Raw genomic sequence first — 17,834 nt, 5'->3', positions numbered from 1 at the left:
ACTCCAATCACACATATCAATTGGAATGGAATGTTTTTTTTTTCCAAAGTAACTCGAATTCTCTTTGGCAATATATATTACTAACCCGATCTTCTCAGACGATGCATCAACACCATCTTAATATCCAAAGAATGCTTCACTTTATGAAGCTGTCTTCTTCACTCTACAGTTGCTGGAAAATTCTAAAAATAAAAACACAAAAAGTCAATTAACTATCTAGAGAAATTTGCAACATTATTAAGATGTATTATATTTGTGTTACTTAAAAAAAGTCTCGCTCACCGTTTCATTTCCTCCGTCTCCCTCCGCCGAAGAAGATCGTAGAATTAGGGTTTCTGCTGCGAGAAGAAGAAGAAGATGCGAGAGATCATCAGCATTCATATAGGTCAAGCCGGGATCCAAGTCGGGAACTCGTGCTGGGAGCTTTACTGCCTCGAACATGGGATCCAGCCTGACGGCATGATGCCTAGGTATATATATTCTAACCTAATCCCCCATTTCGATTCTTGATTTCGAGAGAGGAGCCTAACAATTAGGGTTCCTTGGCAGTGATACGACCGTTGGTGTAGCGCACGATGCTTTCAACACTTTCTTCAGCGAGACCGGCGCTGGAAAGCATGTCCCCAGAGCCGTCTTCGTCGATCTCGAGCCCACTGTTATCGACGAGGTCCGTACCGGAACATACCGGCAGCTTTTCCATCCGGAGCAGCTTATCTCCGGGAAAGAAGATGCTGCTAACAACTTCGCCAGAGGCCATTACACTGGTGAGAATCCGTTTCTTGTTTTCTTAGGGATTCTTGAAAAATTGGATGCTTTTAATGTTTTATGTGATTGCAGTTGGGAAGGAGATTGTTGACCTCTGCCTTGACCGTGTGAGGAAGCTTGCGGATAACTGTACTGGCTTACAAGGCTTCTTGGTTTTTAATGCTGTTGGTGGTGGAACTGGCTCTGGTTTGGGGTCTCTGTTGCTAGAACGTTTGTCTGTAGATTATGGAAAAAAATCTAAGCTTGGCTTCACCATATACCCTTCTCCTCAGGTACTTAATCTCATTGAATGTTTCTTTAGTTGTTGAGTCTACTTTGGTTATGATGCATTGCCTTTTTGATCTCAGGTTTCTACTGCTGTTGTTGAGCCTTACAACAGTGTTCTTTCGACTCATTCCCTTCTTGAACACACCGATGTAGCTGTCCTCTTGGATAACGAAGCCATCTATGATATTTGCCGCAGATCCCTAGATATCGAGAGGCCTACCTACACCAACCTCAACAGGTTGATATCTCAGATCATCTCATCCTTGACAACGTCGTTGAGGTTTGATGGAGCCATCAATGTGGATATCACCGAGTTCCAGACCAATCTTGTCCCTTATCCCCGTATCCATTTCATGCTGTCGTCTTACGCTCCGGTCATATCAGCTGCAAAGGCTTACCATGAGCAGCTATCGGTCCCTGAGATCACTAACGCCGTGTTTGAGCCAGCTAGCATGATGGCCAAGTGTGACCCGAGGCATGGGAAATACATGGCTTGTTGTTTGATGTACCGTGGAGATGTTGTTCCAAAAGATGTTAATGCTGCTGTTGGTACTATCAAGACTAAGAGGACTGTTCAGTTTGTCGACTGGTAATGATCCACGGATTGGAACTAGTTGCTGTTGTTTCCTTCCTTCGTGTTGTTTTGTAAACACAATTGCTTTGGTTTTGTTTTGTAGGTGCCCAACTGGTTTCAAATGTGGAATCAACTACCAACCTCCAACGGTTGTTCCTGGAGGCGACCTCGCTAAGGTCCAGAGAGCTGTATGCATGATCAGCAACAACACAGCAGTTGCAGAGGTGTTCTCACGGATCGACCACAAGTTTGATCTTATGTACGCGAAGAGAGCGTTTGTGCACTGGTACGTTGGTGAAGGAATGGAAGAAGGTGAATTCTCAGAGGCACGTGAAGACTTGGCGGCACTGGAGAAAGATTATGAAGAAGTAGGCGCTGAAGGTGGAGACGATGAAGAAGATGAAGGTGAAGAGTATTGACACATTATTCTCCCAATCAATGTGCAACCAAAGAGTTGTTTTTTTTCCTTGTGATTCTTGTGGATTAAATGTTTGTTTTTAGTTCGGTAAACTTTATTTGCCTTTTATCTTGGTTCGATTCATTTGTAGAGCGACAATTGTGAGTTCCAGTGTTCATGCTCAAGCTTTTGGTGTACCAAACTTTCTTTATCATCTTCTTGTTATGTCCATTTATTTCTTCATGTAAAAAAACATTCTCGGTCGGAAATATATCAACTGGCCATGTAGTGTTCATGTATTTGTCTTTGTCTTTATGTTGTATACCAATCATGTTATACCATGTTGTGTTCCTTTATGGGAAAATATATTCTGAAAAAAGCCAAATTAAGAATTTTGTTTTTTTCATGACTTTTATAAATGAGAAAATAATATTGACAATATATTTTCTAGTCTTTTTACAATTTATTTCCTCTTGTATTTTTCTTCCCCCTCCCCCCTCTGATTGTAACACCAGTCACAAGCTTGTTGTTGCAGAGCTTTTTAAAGCATGATTATCCCTAGAACTCATTAGGGTTTCTTAATCAATTGTTTAGTAATAAATATGTGTTAAAACTTTAGTTAAGAGACAACTAAATTTTTGTTCTCCATTGCAAGTTTCTTAAGTAAAGGTTCTTAAAAAAAATTTGTAAAACATTTCATCATATTCATAGGTAATGTCATTAAAAATATTTACCTCAGGAAGAAGAGTAATAATCGATGTTGAAAACATTGTTACTTCACCTGCTTTTGGTCTTCTTCTCAAACGCTTCCGTCGCCTTCACTCTCACTTCACCTCAGGCTCTGCTTCTGGACGAACTTGTGTCTCATGCTCTTCCTCCAAATCATCCTCATCATCACCACCTTCATCAAGAACATCTTCTTCACTCTCACTTTCCTGCAAAACAGACGTATCTGAGATACAAAAAGCTAGAACCTTTGAATGCTGGAGTGATCAACGAAGGTAGTTTCAAGTAGTATCACTTGAAGCATGTTAAATCTAAAGAGGTTGAACACAAGCTAGATTCTAGAACCATTGATTGAACACAAGCTAGAACCACCGAATGCCCAAATATTCAAGTATTATCACTCAAAGCATGTGAAATCTAAAGAGGTTAAAGGAGTATTATTACATGTACTTGATCGGTGGTGCTTGTGAGATTTATTTTCCTTCTTCTTCTCACTTCTCCTGCTTCTCTTCTCATCATCTTTCTCTGTTCCTCGATGCCTCTTAACTCTCTCTTCACCTGCCCATTCACAAAAGACACAAACTTTAAAATCCAGTCTAACGGATCATGTCATCCACAGACACAATACGTCAAAGTTTCGAGCTTTCAATCGAACAAATCCACAGACGCAATATCTTTTTTAATACAAAACATGTCTTAGGCAACCATGTCTTCCAACATGAGACACGTAAGAACATGAAGAAACAAACGATTCATTTAAAAGAGGGGGTTGTTCATACATATAGCTAAGCACAAAGAAAACCAGAATCTCGGGTCTTTTGATTGTGACTACTACCATCAATCATTACCTTACCACCATGTTCCTTAAACTCTTTCATATCAGCAAAGTACCCACGATTCATCTCATAGCTAAGCAGACAAACCCCCAATTGGTTGCTTCTCATCATCCCATCAGTAATAATAAGATAAAAGATCAAACTTCAGCAAAAAAAAAATCTCAACTTCAAATCACAATCTCAAAAGGATGAACCACACAAACCCCCAATTACAATCAAGTTCCGATACAGGTACCTAGTGAAATACACGATTGTGATCAGTTACGTTAAGTCAACAAAGCCAAAAATTGCACTAAGAATCTATGTACCTTGTTTCCATCTCGAGTAATCACAAAGTCCTCAGAAGGAGTCACCAAGACAGAGAGTCAACACAATTTGAAATCAATGGAATCAACTCAGATGGAGAAGACAAAGACAGAGAAGAGGATTAAAAAAAGAGAGAAGAAAAAATCCCATTAAGGATCGATCTCCAAAATTACTAATTAAGGATCGGTAAGAAGGTTTTTATTTATTTTTGATTTAATTAAATCAGTTATATAGCTTAAAAACCCCATTAAGGATTGCCGATAATCATGGTCTTATACACATTGGCATCAATATTATCAAATCTGCAATAGAATCTAAAACTCTATTGGTCCACTACCTACTACGGCGTGAAAGATGCCAAAACAATCGTATTTAATGAAAATAATACAGCAAAACAAAAGGTCTATTCAAAATTTATAATTCTATTGGACCCAAAAAATACTAACAAAATTCAACTTTGATAACCAGAAATTAGAAACGGACCGTTGACAAAAAAAAAAAGAAAAAAAAAAAGAAACGGACTTCCCTATCTAATTTTAAGATTGATTACATATATTTAACGAGACTCATCACCGACTCAAGTGAGTGCGTAATAAATACCTACGGATTTGCATTAAATCCAAAAATGGAAGTCCAAAATTAATAAAATTGAGATAAAAAAATAGATTCAGATCTCAAACGATATAATCCAAAAATAATGGGTTTGGTGCGGTTTAGTTAAAGCTGGGCACTGTTGGGATTATATAAAAGCACGTAAAGCTTTACTTGCTTCCTTTCCTCTCCACCCAAGTGAGTTTCTCTTTCTCTCTCTGCGCGGAATCTCTCTTCTCCTAGTTTCGCAGTTTCTATCCCCCAAAAGAAGAGGAGATGGCGGAAGAGAAAAAAGTAGCTCCGATTGGTGTCTGGAATACCGTGAAGCCCTTCGTCAATGGCGGTACCTCCGGTATGCTCGCCACTTGCGTTATCCAGCCGATCGACATGATCAAGGTAAGTAAAATGTTTCTCGATTACACGATTCATGGTTTTGAGTATACTTCTTGCTTAATTTCATTTACTGATATTCACATTGTTCGTCAGATCCGATTGGATTCCCTCAGATCTGGTTTTCGTTCGAGAATCTAGTTTCATTTTCTATGAACATGTTTATAATCGTTTGTGTGTTGAACTGTTGCTGTTGATATGTATAGATTAAATGTTTGAATTACAGATCTGGATTATTTTGTTGTTTTGAATCAAGCTCCATGGTGCATCACAATGTACAATCCTTCACCAGGATATGGATGATGTGAATTGATAAATGTGTTTATTTATTTTTTTAAGGTGAGGATTCAACTAGGTCAGGGATCTGCAGTCAGTGTGACCAAGAACATGTTGAAGAATGATGGTATTGGTGCTTTCTACAAGGTATTGTTTTTGTTTTATTAGATCTATCTTGATTCATTTTATTTTGGTGTTTCTGGTATTGAAGCTTATTAACAGTTACTTATATGTGTTCATGTGGTTGATCTTTAATCCAACAATCTTTTCTCTGTCTTCTTGCTAACCACAACAGTTCTTCTGAGCTTTATTAAGTTTTTCTCTCTCTCTCTCTCTCTCTCTCTCTCTCTCTCTCTCCCATAGGGATTGTCTGCTGGTTTGCTAAGGCAAGCAACTTACACCACAGCCCGTCTTGGATCCTTCAAGTAAGTTAATTATCATCTCTGTGTGTGTTATATCATGAGCCCATCTAGATGAATGTTTCTTTATTGCGTTATGTTACTAATCAATGAAATTATCAGGATGCTGACTGCAAAAGCAATTGAGGCTAACGATGGGAAGCCGCTACCTCTGTACCAGAAGGCTCTATGTGGTCTGACAGCTGGTGCAATCGGTGCTTGCGTTGGTAGTCCAGCTGACTTGGCGCTTATCAGAATGCAAGCTGATAACACCTTGCCGTTAGCTCAGCGCAGGAACTATACCAATGCTTTCCATGCGCTTTACCGTATTAGCGCTGATGAAGGAGTTTTGGCACTTTGGAAAGGTTGTGGTCCTACTGTGGTCAGAGCTATGGCTTTGAACATGGGAATGCTTGCTTCTTATGATCAGAGTGCTGAATACATGAGAGATAATCTTGGTCTTGGGGAGACTTCCACAGTCGTAGGTAATCTTCTCTTCCCTATCTCTCATACAGTGAGAAAGATATTTTTTTTTTCTGCTACGCCTTCAAATAAATGTAGATAGCTGTTGGAGCCAAGGAAGCACAGAATCTTCTTTGTAAATTTACATATACAACGAGTGTTGTGTTGTCATACATAAAACAATTGTGTTTGACTTATTGAAGTCTAGTATAGAACTAGACTAGAGAATATGCTTAGTGAAGGGAGTCTCTAAACTCTCAGCCATTGCCCAAATTGATCGGAATGCATTCTCCTTGCTCCATTTTAACCCTCCAGCTCTATAGTAACTGTAATGTATATTGCTGAGCTGAAAAAACTACATTTTTTTCTGCTCAACTTTCTAAACTAGCTGTAATAGTTCTTCACCAGAGTTAAACGGGAAGACCTTATCAGTTTTGTCCTGTGGTGATGTATTCCCACGTAAATAGGTCTGTATTTGATGGTTGTCTGTGATTGTTGTGTCCCTTTGGCAGGAGCAAGTGCTGTTTCAGGATTCTGTGCTGCGGCGTGCAGTCTTCCATTTGACTTTGTTAAAACTCAGATCCAGAAAATGCAACCGGACGCTCAGGGTAAATATCCATACACGGGTTCGCTCGACTGTGCCATGCAGACCTTAAAATCAGGAGGACCTCTGAAATTCTACACAGGTTTCCCTGTGTACTGCGTCAGGATCGCGCCTCACGTCATGGTATGTTTTCTTCCTTTCTTCAAAATGCTATTTCAAGACTCACTTCAGGGTTGTCTCTGAGATGGTTGATGATCGGGTGTTTTCTTTTTGGCAGATGACATGGATCTTCCTAAACCAGATTACTAAGTTCCAAAAGACCATTGGTATGTGATCTTCAAGCCATCCTTGTGAAGTGCGGAGCCAATAATAAGACGAGAAGAACGAAAACACAATTGGAATTGTGTTCATTTACCTTTTTAACAATATACATGCCTTGAAGCATTATTTGAGACTTAGATATTTTTTTTGTTCGTCGTTGATTGGTCCGTGAACTTTTAAATTTTTTAAATTTTGTTTAAGATTTTTGGCCATTAAGTAACTTTAAAGCTACTGATGCATCGAAATAATATTTTTATTTACTTGGTTAATGATGTGTGGAAGTTGGAAGACAAGCTTGTTTCTACATTCATAAGGTCTAGTGCAGAGTCTCCATTATTTCGTTTTGAAACACAAAACATTAACATCAGCAGCAGACAAGCACTCTGCGCCCAAAACTCTGCCGATTACAAAACAACACACACATGTAGCTGTCGGGAACGCAACATGCCTATTTTGAGACAACTTCTTTGTGGAGGAACAGTGTGGAGGAACCAGAGGAAAACATGTCATGAGTATGTTTCAACGTTGTGATAGAACAGAGTAACAAGAGCATTCGTGATATATATCATCTCAATACACCCTTTAAGACAAGTGATGCATGTGTTATAGCTCTAGAGACTCTCCATATCTCATGCTGAACAAGTCCCCAATAATTTTTGGTCTTAACCCTCTTTGCATTATCTATTGCATCATCAATTCCAGGAAATGATTCGGATCCATACTCATCGTACTTAGCTGGTCCATATACCAAATGCTTGTACCATGTTCTCCCAGAAAGTCCATCTCTATCTGTTAAAGCTCGCTCCGCCATCATTAACCTGTCGTTGAGCTCTCTCGCTTTCAAAGCTCCCTTAATCCCCTGCACAGTCCAGTGAAACTAACTCTCAGTAATCCAACTTAACTTGTCGAATTTTTCAAACTTAGCCATACCTCTTTCTCTATATGTATTCCTTGAGCAGATGTATACAGATCTTGGATTGATTTGAATAACGGCGAAACATCTATGCCATGGCCCAAGTTATCTTTCTCCAAATCTTCTGCACTTTTCTGTTTATGCATGTATATTAATACCATTACAGCAATCTATTTTCTCACTAAACTACTTTGACTATATGTTTCTAGAGAAGTTACCATGAGTTAAAAAAAAAAAAGTTACCATGAGTTCTGTTGCATAGGAGACATAGTTGAATGGTAATACTTCCTCATCTGCTAACCGAAGAGCGACCAAACCTAGAACACTAGCCATGGCCACATGACGCTGAAACATAGGGTCTCCAAATTTTTCCATCCAAGTGAAGTCATCATACATTGAGTGATAGACAGGATAGCCTATTATAAAATGGTTATTTTTCAAATAGTGTTTATACAACAGATCATGGTGTTTGGCTCATCTAGTGTTAAGTGTGAGTGGCTGATTCAGACACTTACCTCCTCCGAAACGCATGTCAGCTGCTGGAACACCAACATGTTGCACAAATGATGCGTAGTCTGATGTTAGGTCCCCTAATCTTCCAATCTTCACAACCAAGTAATACAAATCAGCTTACCATAAGACACGAATGGTTTCATAATCTAGCCTCACTTACCACACCAGAGTTGCTTGATCCTATCCACGAATCATAGACGGTTTGTGTAGTATTATCTGGATCCTGGACCTGTAGATAGTTACCATTCAAGACTAGCTCAAAAGACCCACATGCATGCTTGTTGAAACTGCCTTTATAGTACCTCTTGAGCCGCTTGTTTGATCAGTTCATCGAGTTGTGGAGTCGCAGAAGCACGAAACCCTGGGCCAGATACAGCACAATCTACATTCAAGTAGGCCACTGCTCTCGAAGCTAACATCTCTCTGTTTTCTTCTACCCATTCTGTTGAACCAATCTACAGAAAAATGTATACATTAAAACTTTTCTGCTGCTCTAAACGTTACAAAAGTAGGCATTTACAAAGTGAGGTAGAGAGTATAGACCAGAGCATACTCCTCAGCATCCCAATTACAAAAAATAATCGTCCGTCTAGGCTTCCATCCTCTTCTCTGCAGCTTATCTAGCCTTTGTGCAATCTACACTAGTTTCAACATCTCTCTCATTGCAATGTAACCATTTCAAAAACAAAATTCAGCATATAAAACTTTACGCACCTCCAAAAGTACAGCAGTCCCACTGTTGGGATCAACAGCTCCAAAACTCCAAGCGTCTCGATGGTTTCCAAGAATCACATATCTAACCAAACACAAAGTCAGTAATCTATCTACAAATACAACCATTAAGCTTCACTCATATTGTGCGAATGGTACTACCTATCAGGCTCTTCTTCACCTTCAATCACTCCAATAACATTCTCAATCCTAGCTATAACAGTTTCCCCCTGAAACCAAACCCAACGTTCAAATCTTAAAAAAAAAAACACAAACACCCTGTTCATTTACATGCCGAATGCAGCATGAGACTAAATGTTGTTCGTTTGCATATCACACGATCCTGCAACTAGTCTAGCGAACAAACACTAAAACGAACAACAATCTGCGACCAGCTGAAAATCTATCAGCGACTGATAAGTCAGTCGCAGCTAACAAACGACAGACACAAACCCATAAACTCACAATGTAGCTTAGGTTCAAGATTCCCTGTCCGGGCCCCACTGGATAAACATCTCCATCAGCAACATCTCCAACGATACTCTTCAAAATCACTTCCGCATCAGCCGCCGAGATAGGCAGCGAAGGTATAAGCGGAGAGTCCCCGCTCAACTCCACAGCCTCCTCAGACAATCTCTCACAACCCTCAACACTTGCCCACCCAGGAGTCGTCGGATCACCCAACCCATTATAAACACTACCCACTTGAACACCACTCGGAGGCATCCATTTACTCGCCGGAAAACACTCATCTCCTCCTCCGCCGTAATCTCTCTTGTCAGTATATACCACAACGCCTAAGGCTCCCGCACGGTGCGCGTTCCTCACTATGTCTCCTCTGTAAATCTTCCCGTACCTCGCGACCACGACGGCTCCGGAGACGTTAAGGCCAGCGAAGTCTTGAACTCGTCCGTAGTTCGCGTAAACCGCGGGGCCTGAAACGTTGCCTGACTTGGCGTATCCGTGGAACGTGGGAGTCACTTCTTCTGCGTAAGGGTTGTCTCCCACGTCTTCTTGTTCTAAAGTGAAAGTGATTGGCGTTGCTGATGCGTTTGGTGTTAGTAGGAGGGAGCGATGGAGTGGGTAGGTTAGAGATACTTGGTAAGAGACGAGGTGTGTTTTGAGGGAGGAGGAGGTGAAGGCGGAGCGGACAAAGGCGGCGGCTTCAGCGTTGGCTACTGAGCCGGCTATATGGGGGCGGCGGGTGAGGGTGCGGAGGTTTAAGGCGATGGAAGCGTTGTCGGAGAAGGAGGCTGAGAGGAAAAGAGTGTGGTAGTAGTGTGGTTTTGGTGGAGAATAGAGGAGGAAGTAAGATAGAGCAGCGAGAAGGAAGGCGAGAGATGTTGTGGACTTCGACATCAATGGTTGCTTAGGAGTTGACCTTCGCAATAATTGATCATCTTCTTCTTCGTAGTTACTTTAATGTTAAGCTTTGTTCATGGTGGGGACAACAACTATAGGCTAGCTAAACCTTAAATTAACAAAGAAAAGTGAGATACTTTTATTCCCACTGAATGCATAAATACTTTATTATATTTAATCACATTTATGACTCCAATGGGTATAAATGGTTCGGTTGGGATATGTGTCATTAGACTCATTACCTTTTTTTTTTTTTTTTGTCGCGAATCTCTTATATCTCTTATATTAAATTAGATGTCCAAACGACTTAGACAGTTACAACCGAAAGTGAATTCGACGGCTAAATGAAAGCGGAAAGTACTACAATAAGCGATAGAAGTGTTAAAGGGGTGAGAAACCCGTAGACATGCTTTACTTGAAACCCTGAAACTGATGTTCCTAAGAACATACTAATGTCGGTACAACAACCGATGAAAGGGGACCCTGAAGAGCGGGTTTGAAGACCGTTGGTGAACACCAACACTGGTGATAAGCCCACTGGAAAGCTAGATTTGGCTATGCAGTTCATTAAACAAACAAGATCAGCTCTTATACCAACTATGATAAACCGGGAGACTAGGTGAATCTCAACTGTGCCGGAAAACATATTGTTCGAAGAGACAGATGGTGAGGCGGTTGATACTGTGCCATGAACTCCGGTTCTAGAGCACTCGCTGGAATGAACAACGGATGTTATTTCCATATAAACGAGACTCATCGTGACAGTTCTTGGCTTTGTTGATAGGTGGGTTGAAACCGACTCTAAAGAATGGCTGACCTTGACCTTTATGACTTGATACATAAGCTCGATGGTAGTCGATGGGTAGGCGGTGGTTGAATTCAAACAGGGACTCCATCCTCCAACATTACCGTGTTGAGGCCAGGGAACCATTAAATTCAACCAGAGACGCTCTTCATCAAACTTTAACAAGTTAAGCATGAGAGGACAAGTACCATGATGTACATAGGTTGTGGAGCTGAGCTCGGCGACTTTGATGTGCTGCAGAGGAGACAGTGAGGCTGCAAGCCATGGAGATGTAGACGGAGACGTAGGGGAGCTGTTGGAAAGACGTAGCTTCGGATCTGCAATCCCTAAATTAGTGGGCAATGGTGGCTCCATCTTTGATATTGGGCTCTCAAAAGCCAAGTAGATTATGTTGGACTCAAACGTTTTTGAGACCCAAACCCAAGAAGAAGAGGCATCCAGCCCATCTATAGAAGCACGCTAAATCAGAGAAATGAGAGGCCTGGGTTTTTCGCCGGCGTAGAGGCAGCCAGCTTCGTGGCGGGGAGCGTCGCCTGGTTGAGACGGTGAGGCTCGGAGATCACCAATGCCTTCAAATCGTCCGGCGAGGCAGATCGGAGATGAGGAGACAAAAGTTCGAAACTGAGACGTGACGGTGGAAGCGAGGAGGAGAGAAATGTCTGGGGGGTCTGGTGGTTCCGGAGGGATGACGGGAAAGAGAGCTTCAAGCGGAGCGTACATACTCGACGGGGCGGCGGATCTGGAGGGGGGCGGAGACACGGGGTAGCCACCATCCTGGCCAAGGAGAGGAGCAGAGCTACTTCAGAGGGAAGAGGAAAGAGCGGCTTGGCTGGGGCAGGGGAGATCCATCGTAACAGCGCCTTGGGATGCGGGCCTGAGAGAGGGGCAAACTCTTCTCCATTAGTGTCATTACCTAAACTGACATTTTGTACCATCATTCAAGCAAAGTCATTACAAATACCTTTTGTCTTCTATGAGTAAACCAATGCGACAAAAGGGGACCGAGTTAAAGTGGCTATGAGAGGTCGAGTGCTAACCTAACATGAGACACACGTCCCTCTCCTCCACCTGATAACTCTCTCTACTGCGGAACAGAGCCAATAGCATGCTCGCTTGCTTGAGCGCATTCGAACCAAGATGTACCACTGAAAACCGTGCTCAACTGAACCGGCTCCTCAGCTGACTTAGTGTTGCGTGATCTCAACTCAGTCAACCTCCATTGCAAGCCGCAACGTTGAAGATATGTTTACCCAAGTAAGCTTCCAACATGACCTTGTCTTGACTCTCAGTTTATTGAAATACTGAAACTAAACTGAGAGCAATATTTCATCAAGTTGTTTTTCTTTTTGATACTGTATGTATAACCAAAATTACAACAAATAAAGAAGATGAACAAAAGATGTGAGCCTTGTGAGGTGTACATAAGTCTGTGAATTATTCATATTAAATAGTATAGTTAAAAGGGAAAATGTACATTATACTATTAAGTATTAACTAGGTAGAAAAAGAGAGAGTAATGGTTAGAGTTTGATCCATTCAGAACCGTCGATGAAGGTAAGAGAAATAAAAGGCTTAGCTTCTTCGTCAGTGAGCTCTTTTGCCCAAGCCACCCTCCCTGCATAGTTTGCTCCTTCTCCAGTGCACTTGTACTGACCATAGAACACCGTCCTGCATCACACATTTGATTTCATCTATAATACATTTTTTTACTATTATTATCTACACCTTTTTGTTTCTATATGTTTATGAACGATAATTTTGATGCCATCTGCAATCATTTTGGAGCCAAGAATTCTACAGTAGACTATAGTCTGGTTATATAATCTAAAGAAAAAATAGCAGTGCGGTGAAAGAGGAGTAAAGTCTACGTACGTCTCACGTGAAGGGTCGCCCCAATTATACCAGCCTCTAGGGAGGATGATGTTATCCATATACGAGTAAGCAAAGACGACTCTTGAAAAGGGACCCCATGCCCTCCCAAGGTACAAAACTCCTGTCCCTGTCACCATACAGTTCACGAACGAGAATCCTGTGTCCTCTAGCATACTGCTCCTCCCTTGCGCCGTGACTGCTCCTAGCTTATCCGCTATCGCATGCACGTGACATCCCTAATTAAACACCAATTTTTAGAGCAAGAAGCAATCTACTTATGTTATTTACAAAAGTGTAGAGAATGTTCTAAGATACTCCAGACTCGGGTCGAGCAAGTATATTACTATTATTACTAAATCGTTTATAGCCTCAAAATCGTTATAACTTACAATGCCCTGAAATTATTTTTAAATATATTAGTATTACTACTAAATTGTTTCTAGCCCTCAAAATCATCGATCATGTCTAGATGAGAATGTTTACCTCATAGAGAGAAAGAGCATTGCCAAAGATGAAATCAACAGATCCCTCAATGTAACAGTCTTTGTAGTAATGCCTTCCTGAATGATCATAGAGAGTGTCTTGAGCACCAAGCATTTTACACCCGAAAAATGCAGCATTATCCGCTGACACCCTCAATGCCACGGCCTGTTTCCCAACCGCGCCTGGCAAAGGGACCGGGGTCGTGTTCTACATACATATAAGACCGCCAATAGGGCTTCAAAACTTATCCATCCAAATGAAATTATGAACACATCAATTATGGTAATGGTTGCAAGTTACCTTGAAAGTGATGTTCTTAGCGACAAAGAAAGGTGAGTTCACGGCGAAAGAAGCAGAGTTGAAGGTGCCCATGGAATTGCCTTTTGTGTCAGGTGTTTGTGCTGTGTCTCCCCATTCCACTATTGTTGTCTCTGCTCCTTCTCCTTCTATTGTTACGAATGACTTCATTGGGGGTATGTTCACCTTCTCCCTACACCCATTTCCCCTTTCAGTGTTATTATATTTTCTCAATTTAATTACAAATCTAAGAAAAATAGCTATAGCAAATAAATCAATTTGTTACATATAATACAAATAAATCCAACCTTTGAGGCGTATTAAAAAGTTCTTGGTTTCACGTGATCTTATAGTGTTGATTTTGAGAGAGATGGCTACATCTCTTTATTGGCAATAGGTGTTTAGACTTTCAGATTTATTATTAGTTTTGGCTCATGCAAATGCAAGGAAAGGACGAAAGGAAAAGATATGTTATCATTTCATAAATAGAGCCAAAACAAATTGCAAAACTGCAAAATGTTAATAGACAAACTCCAGAATCTACGGTCCAGGTTGTCGGAATATAGTTACATCCACATATATATATATATATATTTAAATGAAGATAAAGCTAAAGATGTGGTACCAATTTGGTTTTCATCAATTGCAAAATGTACCACACAATTGATTTCTTGATCTTTATAACAAAAAAGATCGTCCAATATATGTTTTGATTAAACAGTAATTACACCAAAACTCGTACTATTCACCTGATATATAGAGCTGTTATTTTAAAAACAATGAAAAACTTATACTTACTTGTAAACTCCAGCATGAAATTTGATGACGACACGAACGAGGTTGATGAGAGGAAGAGAATCAATGGCGTCTTGGATATTAGTGAAGTCACCTTTATTCTGATTCTTATGGACAGTGAGTGTATATGAAGGGAAGAGTTTGTTCTTGGCTGCCTTGAACACCGAGTGTTTAAGGCTCCCAACGAATCTGACCCATTTCATGAATTCCTCTTCAGGGTTTTGTCTCTGACTCGTCGTGTTCACATTCGTCTGGTTTCTTGGTCGTAATCGTAGACCTTTGGTGTGGCATTGTGTTTGCGTTGAACAAAGTAGAATAACGAGAATAAGGAAAAACAATATGGGAGCTTGTGATGAATTGAATTTGGGCATCTATACGACAAGAATCAATATATTAGGTTTTTCTTTGTTTTATAGGTTTCGCCAAAGATACAAAATTACGGCCAGTGATATATGGCTTATGTGATTTTTCAATATGTATATGTATATATACATGTATGTGTATGTTATTTAGAGGTGGTCGAGTGTTTGGTTCTTCGGTAATGGAATTAGGTGGAAAGTGACAGAAGGGAAGAGGTCACGGGGCGGTTCCATTCACATCCACGTAGAATGAGAAGCCTAGCAGAATGCCAAATTAAAAAAATATAATAAAGAGATTATTTTTTTCTTATAATAAAGAGATTCTATTATTAAGCTATAGAAACTCAGCACATAAAGGGAAAAACAAACCAAAAATGAAAAGAGAATTAGCCCACATTTATATGATACTCATACTTATTTACTATACTGTATACTGTCAAGACAAAAGGAAATCACGAGTTATGTATCATATGTGAATTCAATTTTATGCAAAGAAAAAGAGACTCTATGTTGTCAATGAAAGTTGCATCAACTGTGTAATGGTGAACAAAAAAAAAGAAAGAGGTGTTGAACATGAGCAAAAGTTAAGTTCATTGATGAGATGGAAACTAACATAAATATGAAGCTAACATGGACACTAAAAAGTAGTTGCAGTGAGATTATCTCGCACAGTTTCTTTGAGTAGCTGTACGATTAGCTATGCATGAAGGTCTAATCAAATTTGTAACTGGAATAAAATTGTAATTTTATTATTAAGTTAATCTATTTTAAATATGTATTGAAAGTTTTACTATTTTGGATGTTTAATCCATTTTAAGATATATTTTTTCTTGATTTTTTACTACTTTCATTTATTGCTTTATTTTACGAATAAGTGAAAACATCAATTTTTAGAGCAAGTTTATCGGTTAGTTTCTTATTTTTAGATCCTTAGCCCTAAATAATTATTATTTTAATACAGTTTAATTTTACATAAAAAAATTAATTACTTTGAGAAAAAGAGACCATTCATATAATAACACATAAACATAAAAGTTCCCATGAGGTTTCTGTAGAATGTGTTTTAAGAATCGATTGTTAATCTCTCTCCTATTTTTTTCATTTCTTTCAATTCTTTTGTTTGTTAGATACTCTTATCATATTTTGCTGTTGGAAATGGCCTTAGCACCAACATACAAAAGAAGAGAGAAGATGATAGAAAGTAAGAGACATGGAGAGAAACACCTCTTTTTAAAAAAATATTTGAAGAGAATACGAGACACTGTTTTGCTATGTGTCATCACATAATAAAGTTAGTTTTTTCCTATTTAAGTTTTAATGAAAGTGTTCAATTATGTTATTCTTTTATGTCTAATATACTAATTGAGAAACTAAACCATTGCTGATGCTTTTAATGGTTAAAGACGATGGGTTGTCAACAATTGTTAAAGATTGGGCTGACTTATATACATTTTAAGGGATTGATTACTTAATTATATTTCTTTTATGTATTTCTTCATTTAATTAATAAATATATGTAAATTTATTTACTTGTATATATTTACTAAAGATTAGGGAACTAATAGTTTTTTGTGTGTAACTATTGCAGAATATGTATTTCTCATTTACTAGATTTTGATCCGCGCTTAAGAAGCGCGGATATTTTTTTGGTGTCCGTAAACTCAAATATTAAATGAATTTATGTTTATTATTAGATATCTAAAATATTTAAAGCTGCTTTATTATTATTATTTCAGTCGGGTATAATGTTTTCATATCCGAATCAGACTTGTGGTCGAACCGTAAGATCTAGTAACTCATATATAGTGGAATAGAATATAATAAAATGAATATAGTAAAACTATCTGAAAATCAAAAAGACCGTTATTAACCCACTGAGAAAAAATATAATTTGTTTTTTGTTTTATAAATTTTTGATATATTAATATATATTTGACTTGTATAAGAAATTTCTTTTAACAAATATTGTTAAGTTTATTTATAAATATATTAATTATCAATCTACCAAAATAGTGAAGCAAGTATTATTTTTTTTTTCCTTTTTTAATTTTCTATCAAACTATTATCAATTTTTTTAAAAAAAAAAAAATCAGTTTGTGGCAGATATTTTATTATTAGAAATCCATACAATTTAAATAATGTTACATTTATATGTATTTATGTATAAAATGGTCTTCATAATTTGGAATTTTGTAAAAAAAGGGTCTAAAGTTAATTTGGTTAAATTTTTTTTTCTGTAAAAAAAGTTAATTGAATTTATAATTTTCTTTTCTGAATGGGTTGTATCAGTTAAATTATCTTTTTTAAGTTACACGCCCAAAGCCCAATTAATAATATTTATTTTACTGATAACAAAGTGAGATTAAATAGGGATAACATATAATATATAAGGAAGACCAAAAAATAAAAAAAAATAAAGGTCCAAACAACCTTAACCTTTATAAGTAGATTTATCAAGACTGCTTCCATTTTAATAGAATAGATTATTTTACTGATAACAAAGTTAGATTAAATAGGGATAACATATAATATATAAGAAAGACCAAAAAATAAAAAAAAATAAAGGTCCAAACAACCTTAACCTTTATAAGTAGATTTATCAAGACTACTTCCCTTTTAATATAATAGATTGTGTATGCTTCTATTTATTATAAGACTCCCAACAGAAATGTTGTTCGACATTTGTAAAAGAAGTGTTTTATTTACCAACTGATTTGAGATACTGCTATTTTCTACAAAGCTCCCAAAAGAATTATGATGATTTTGAATTTTAACAAATTAAAGCTAACAAATGTTTCTTTGGTTTCATGTGATATGGTTTAAATCATACCAGTAAACATAACGGTGTATATATAGCACTAACTACTTCAA

At 38.4% G+C, this 17,834-nt stretch overlaps 6 protein-coding genes across 12 annotated transcripts; 2 read left to right on the top strand and 4 right to left on the bottom strand.

Annotated features, from left to right (window-relative positions):
• Positions 1–210: 210 nt before the first annotated feature.
• Positions 211–2,302, top strand: LOC106425817 (tubulin alpha-5 chain-like). Its single transcript, XM_013866535.3, has 5 exons — positions 211–470; positions 550–764; positions 838–1,037; positions 1,113–1,621; positions 1,710–2,302. Exons 1-5 carry the CDS (start codon positions 358–360, stop codon positions 2,023–2,025), a joined length of 1,353 nt encoding a protein of 450 aa, XP_013721989.2. The 5' UTR covers positions 211–357; the 3' UTR covers positions 2,026–2,302.
• An 86-nt stretch (positions 2,303–2,388) lies between these two features.
• LOC125581309 lies at positions 2,389–4,329 on the bottom strand. Of its 6 annotated transcripts, none has more exons than XR_007318973.1 (5): positions 3,874–4,329; positions 3,578–3,800; positions 3,174–3,287; positions 2,738–2,938; positions 2,389–2,561 (listed from the first exon to the last, which is right to left on the bottom strand). XR_007318973.1 is itself a non-coding variant. In XM_048746482.1 (5 exons), the coding sequence occupies exons 2-4, from the start codon at positions 3,674–3,676 to the stop codon at positions 2,828–2,830; spliced, it is 324 nt and encodes a 107-aa protein (XP_048602439.1). In that variant the 5' UTR covers positions 3,677–3,800; positions 3,874–4,329; the 3' UTR covers positions 2,389–2,561; positions 2,785–2,827. The 6 variants fall into 6 exon arrangements, 4 of the variants coding, with proteins under 4 accessions (XP_048602439.1, XP_048602440.1, XP_048602438.1 ...); XM_048746482.1 differs by having other exon boundaries at positions 2,785–2,938; XM_048746483.1 differs by lacking the exon at positions 2,389–2,561 and having other exon boundaries at positions 2,598–2,938; positions 3,578–3,665; positions 3,769–3,800.
• A 141-nt stretch (positions 4,330–4,470) lies between these two features.
• LOC106380742 (mitochondrial dicarboxylate/tricarboxylate transporter DTC) lies at positions 4,471–7,122 on the top strand. Its single transcript, XM_013820569.3, has 6 exons — positions 4,471–4,858; positions 5,192–5,275; positions 5,492–5,553; positions 5,650–6,011; positions 6,501–6,715; positions 6,810–7,122. The coding sequence occupies exons 1-6, from the start codon at positions 4,739–4,741 to the stop codon at positions 6,864–6,866; spliced, it is 900 nt and encodes a 299-aa protein (XP_013676023.1). The 5' UTR covers positions 4,471–4,738; the 3' UTR covers positions 6,867–7,122.
• Positions 7,123–7,135: 13 nt separating this feature from the next.
• On the bottom strand, positions 7,136–10,487 carry LOC106380741 (probable glutamate carboxypeptidase LAMP1). The gene is made up of 10 exons (XM_013820568.3): positions 9,456–10,487; positions 9,153–9,220; positions 8,994–9,075; positions 8,823–8,915; positions 8,582–8,734; positions 8,440–8,508; positions 8,282–8,369; positions 8,010–8,182; positions 7,784–7,900; positions 7,136–7,712 (listed from the first exon to the last, which is right to left on the bottom strand). Exons 1-10 carry the CDS (start codon positions 10,347–10,349, stop codon positions 7,419–7,421), a joined length of 2,031 nt encoding a protein of 676 aa, XP_013676022.2. The 5' UTR covers positions 10,350–10,487; the 3' UTR covers positions 7,136–7,418.
• A 136-nt stretch (positions 10,488–10,623) lies between these two features.
• LOC125581308 lies at positions 10,624–12,413 on the bottom strand. 2 transcript variants are annotated; one of them, XM_048746479.1, is made up of 2 exons: positions 12,195–12,413; positions 10,624–12,070 (listed from the first exon to the last, which is right to left on the bottom strand). In XM_048746479.1, exons 1-2 carry the CDS (start codon positions 12,262–12,264, stop codon positions 11,622–11,624), a joined length of 519 nt encoding a protein of 172 aa, XP_048602436.1. In that variant the 5' UTR covers positions 12,265–12,413; the 3' UTR covers positions 10,624–11,621. The 2 variants fall into 2 exon arrangements, with proteins under 2 accessions (XP_048602436.1, XP_048602435.1); XM_048746478.1 differs by having other exon boundaries at positions 10,624–12,075; positions 12,195–12,368.
• Positions 12,414–12,527: 114 nt separating this feature from the next.
• On the bottom strand, positions 12,528–15,081 carry LOC106380743 (probable pectinesterase 53). Its single transcript, XM_013820570.3, has 5 exons — positions 14,608–15,081; positions 13,813–14,002; positions 13,513–13,719; positions 13,030–13,265; positions 12,528–12,825 (listed from the first exon to the last, which is right to left on the bottom strand). The coding sequence occupies exons 1-5, from the start codon at positions 14,973–14,975 to the stop codon at positions 12,678–12,680; spliced, it is 1,149 nt and encodes a 382-aa protein (XP_013676024.2). The 5' UTR covers positions 14,976–15,081; the 3' UTR covers positions 12,528–12,677.
• Between the last annotated feature and the right edge of the window lie 2,753 nt (positions 15,082–17,834).

The sequence above is a fragment of the Brassica napus genome, chromosome C2 (assembly GCF_020379485.1).
Source record: "Brassica napus cultivar Da-Ae chromosome C2, Da-Ae, whole genome shotgun sequence".
Taxonomy (NCBI): domain Eukaryota; kingdom Viridiplantae; phylum Streptophyta; class Magnoliopsida; order Brassicales; family Brassicaceae; genus Brassica; species Brassica napus.
The sequence above is the reverse complement of the archived record's forward strand: the minus strand, read 5'-3'. Positions and strand labels throughout refer to the sequence as shown.

Coding starts and splice junctions, on each gene's coding strand:
- LOC125581308 (XM_048746478.1), bottom strand. CDS start 11,511: ATGGAGCCACCATTGCCCACTAATTTAGGGATTGCAGATCCGAAGCTA.
- LOC106380742 (XM_013820569.3), top strand. CDS start 4,739: ATGGCGGAAGAGAAAAAAGTAGCTCCGATTGGTGTCTGGAATACCGTG. Junction 4,859..5,191: donor AGCCGATCGACATGATCAAG/GTAAGTAAAATG, acceptor TATTTTTTTAAG/GTGAGGATTCAACTAGGTCA. Junction 5,276..5,491: donor GTATTGGTGCTTTCTACAAG/GTATTGTTTTTG, acceptor TCTCTCCCATAG/GGATTGTCTGCTGGTTTGCT.
- LOC106380743 (XM_013820570.3), bottom strand. CDS start 14,975: ATGCCCAAATTCAATTCATCACAAGCTCCCATATTGTTTTTCCTTATT. Junction 14,003..14,607: donor TTTCATGCTGGAGTTTACAA/GTAAGTATAAGT, acceptor AAATGGGTGTAG/GGAGAAGGTGAACATACCCC. Junction 13,266..13,512: donor ATGCTCTTTCTCTCTATGAG/GTAAACATTCTC, acceptor GTGTTTAATTAG/GGATGTCACGTGCATGCGAT.
- LOC106425817 (XM_013866535.3), top strand. CDS start 358: ATGCGAGAGATCATCAGCATTCATATAGGTCAAGCCGGGATCCAAGTC. Junction 471..549: donor CCTGACGGCATGATGCCTAG/GTATATATATTC, acceptor GTTCCTTGGCAG/TGATACGACCGTTGGTGTAG. Junction 1,038..1,112: donor CCATATACCCTTCTCCTCAG/GTACTTAATCTC, acceptor TTTTGATCTCAG/GTTTCTACTGCTGTTGTTGA.
- LOC106380741 (XM_013820568.3), bottom strand. CDS start 10,349: ATGTCGAAGTCCACAACATCTCTCGCCTTCCTTCTCGCTGCTCTATCT. Junction 8,916..8,993: donor GGACTGCTGTACTTTTGGAG/GTGCGTAAAGTT, acceptor AAACTAGTGTAG/ATTGCACAAAGGCTAGATAA. Junction 7,713..7,783: donor GAATACATATAGAGAAAGAG/GTATGGCTAAGT, acceptor TGGACTGTGCAG/GGGATTAAGGGAGCTTTGAA.
- LOC125581309 (XM_048746482.1), bottom strand. CDS start 3,676: ATGATGAGAAGCAACCAATTGGGGGTTTGTCTGCTTAGCTATGAGATG. Junction 3,288..3,577: donor TTAAGGAACATGGTGGTAAG/GTAATGATTGAT, acceptor GTGAATGGGCAG/GTGAAGAGAGAGTTAAGAGG. Junction 2,939..3,173: donor GCACCACCGATCAAGTACAT/GTAATAATACTC, acceptor TCTGTTTTGCAG/GAAAGTGAGAGTGAAGAAGA.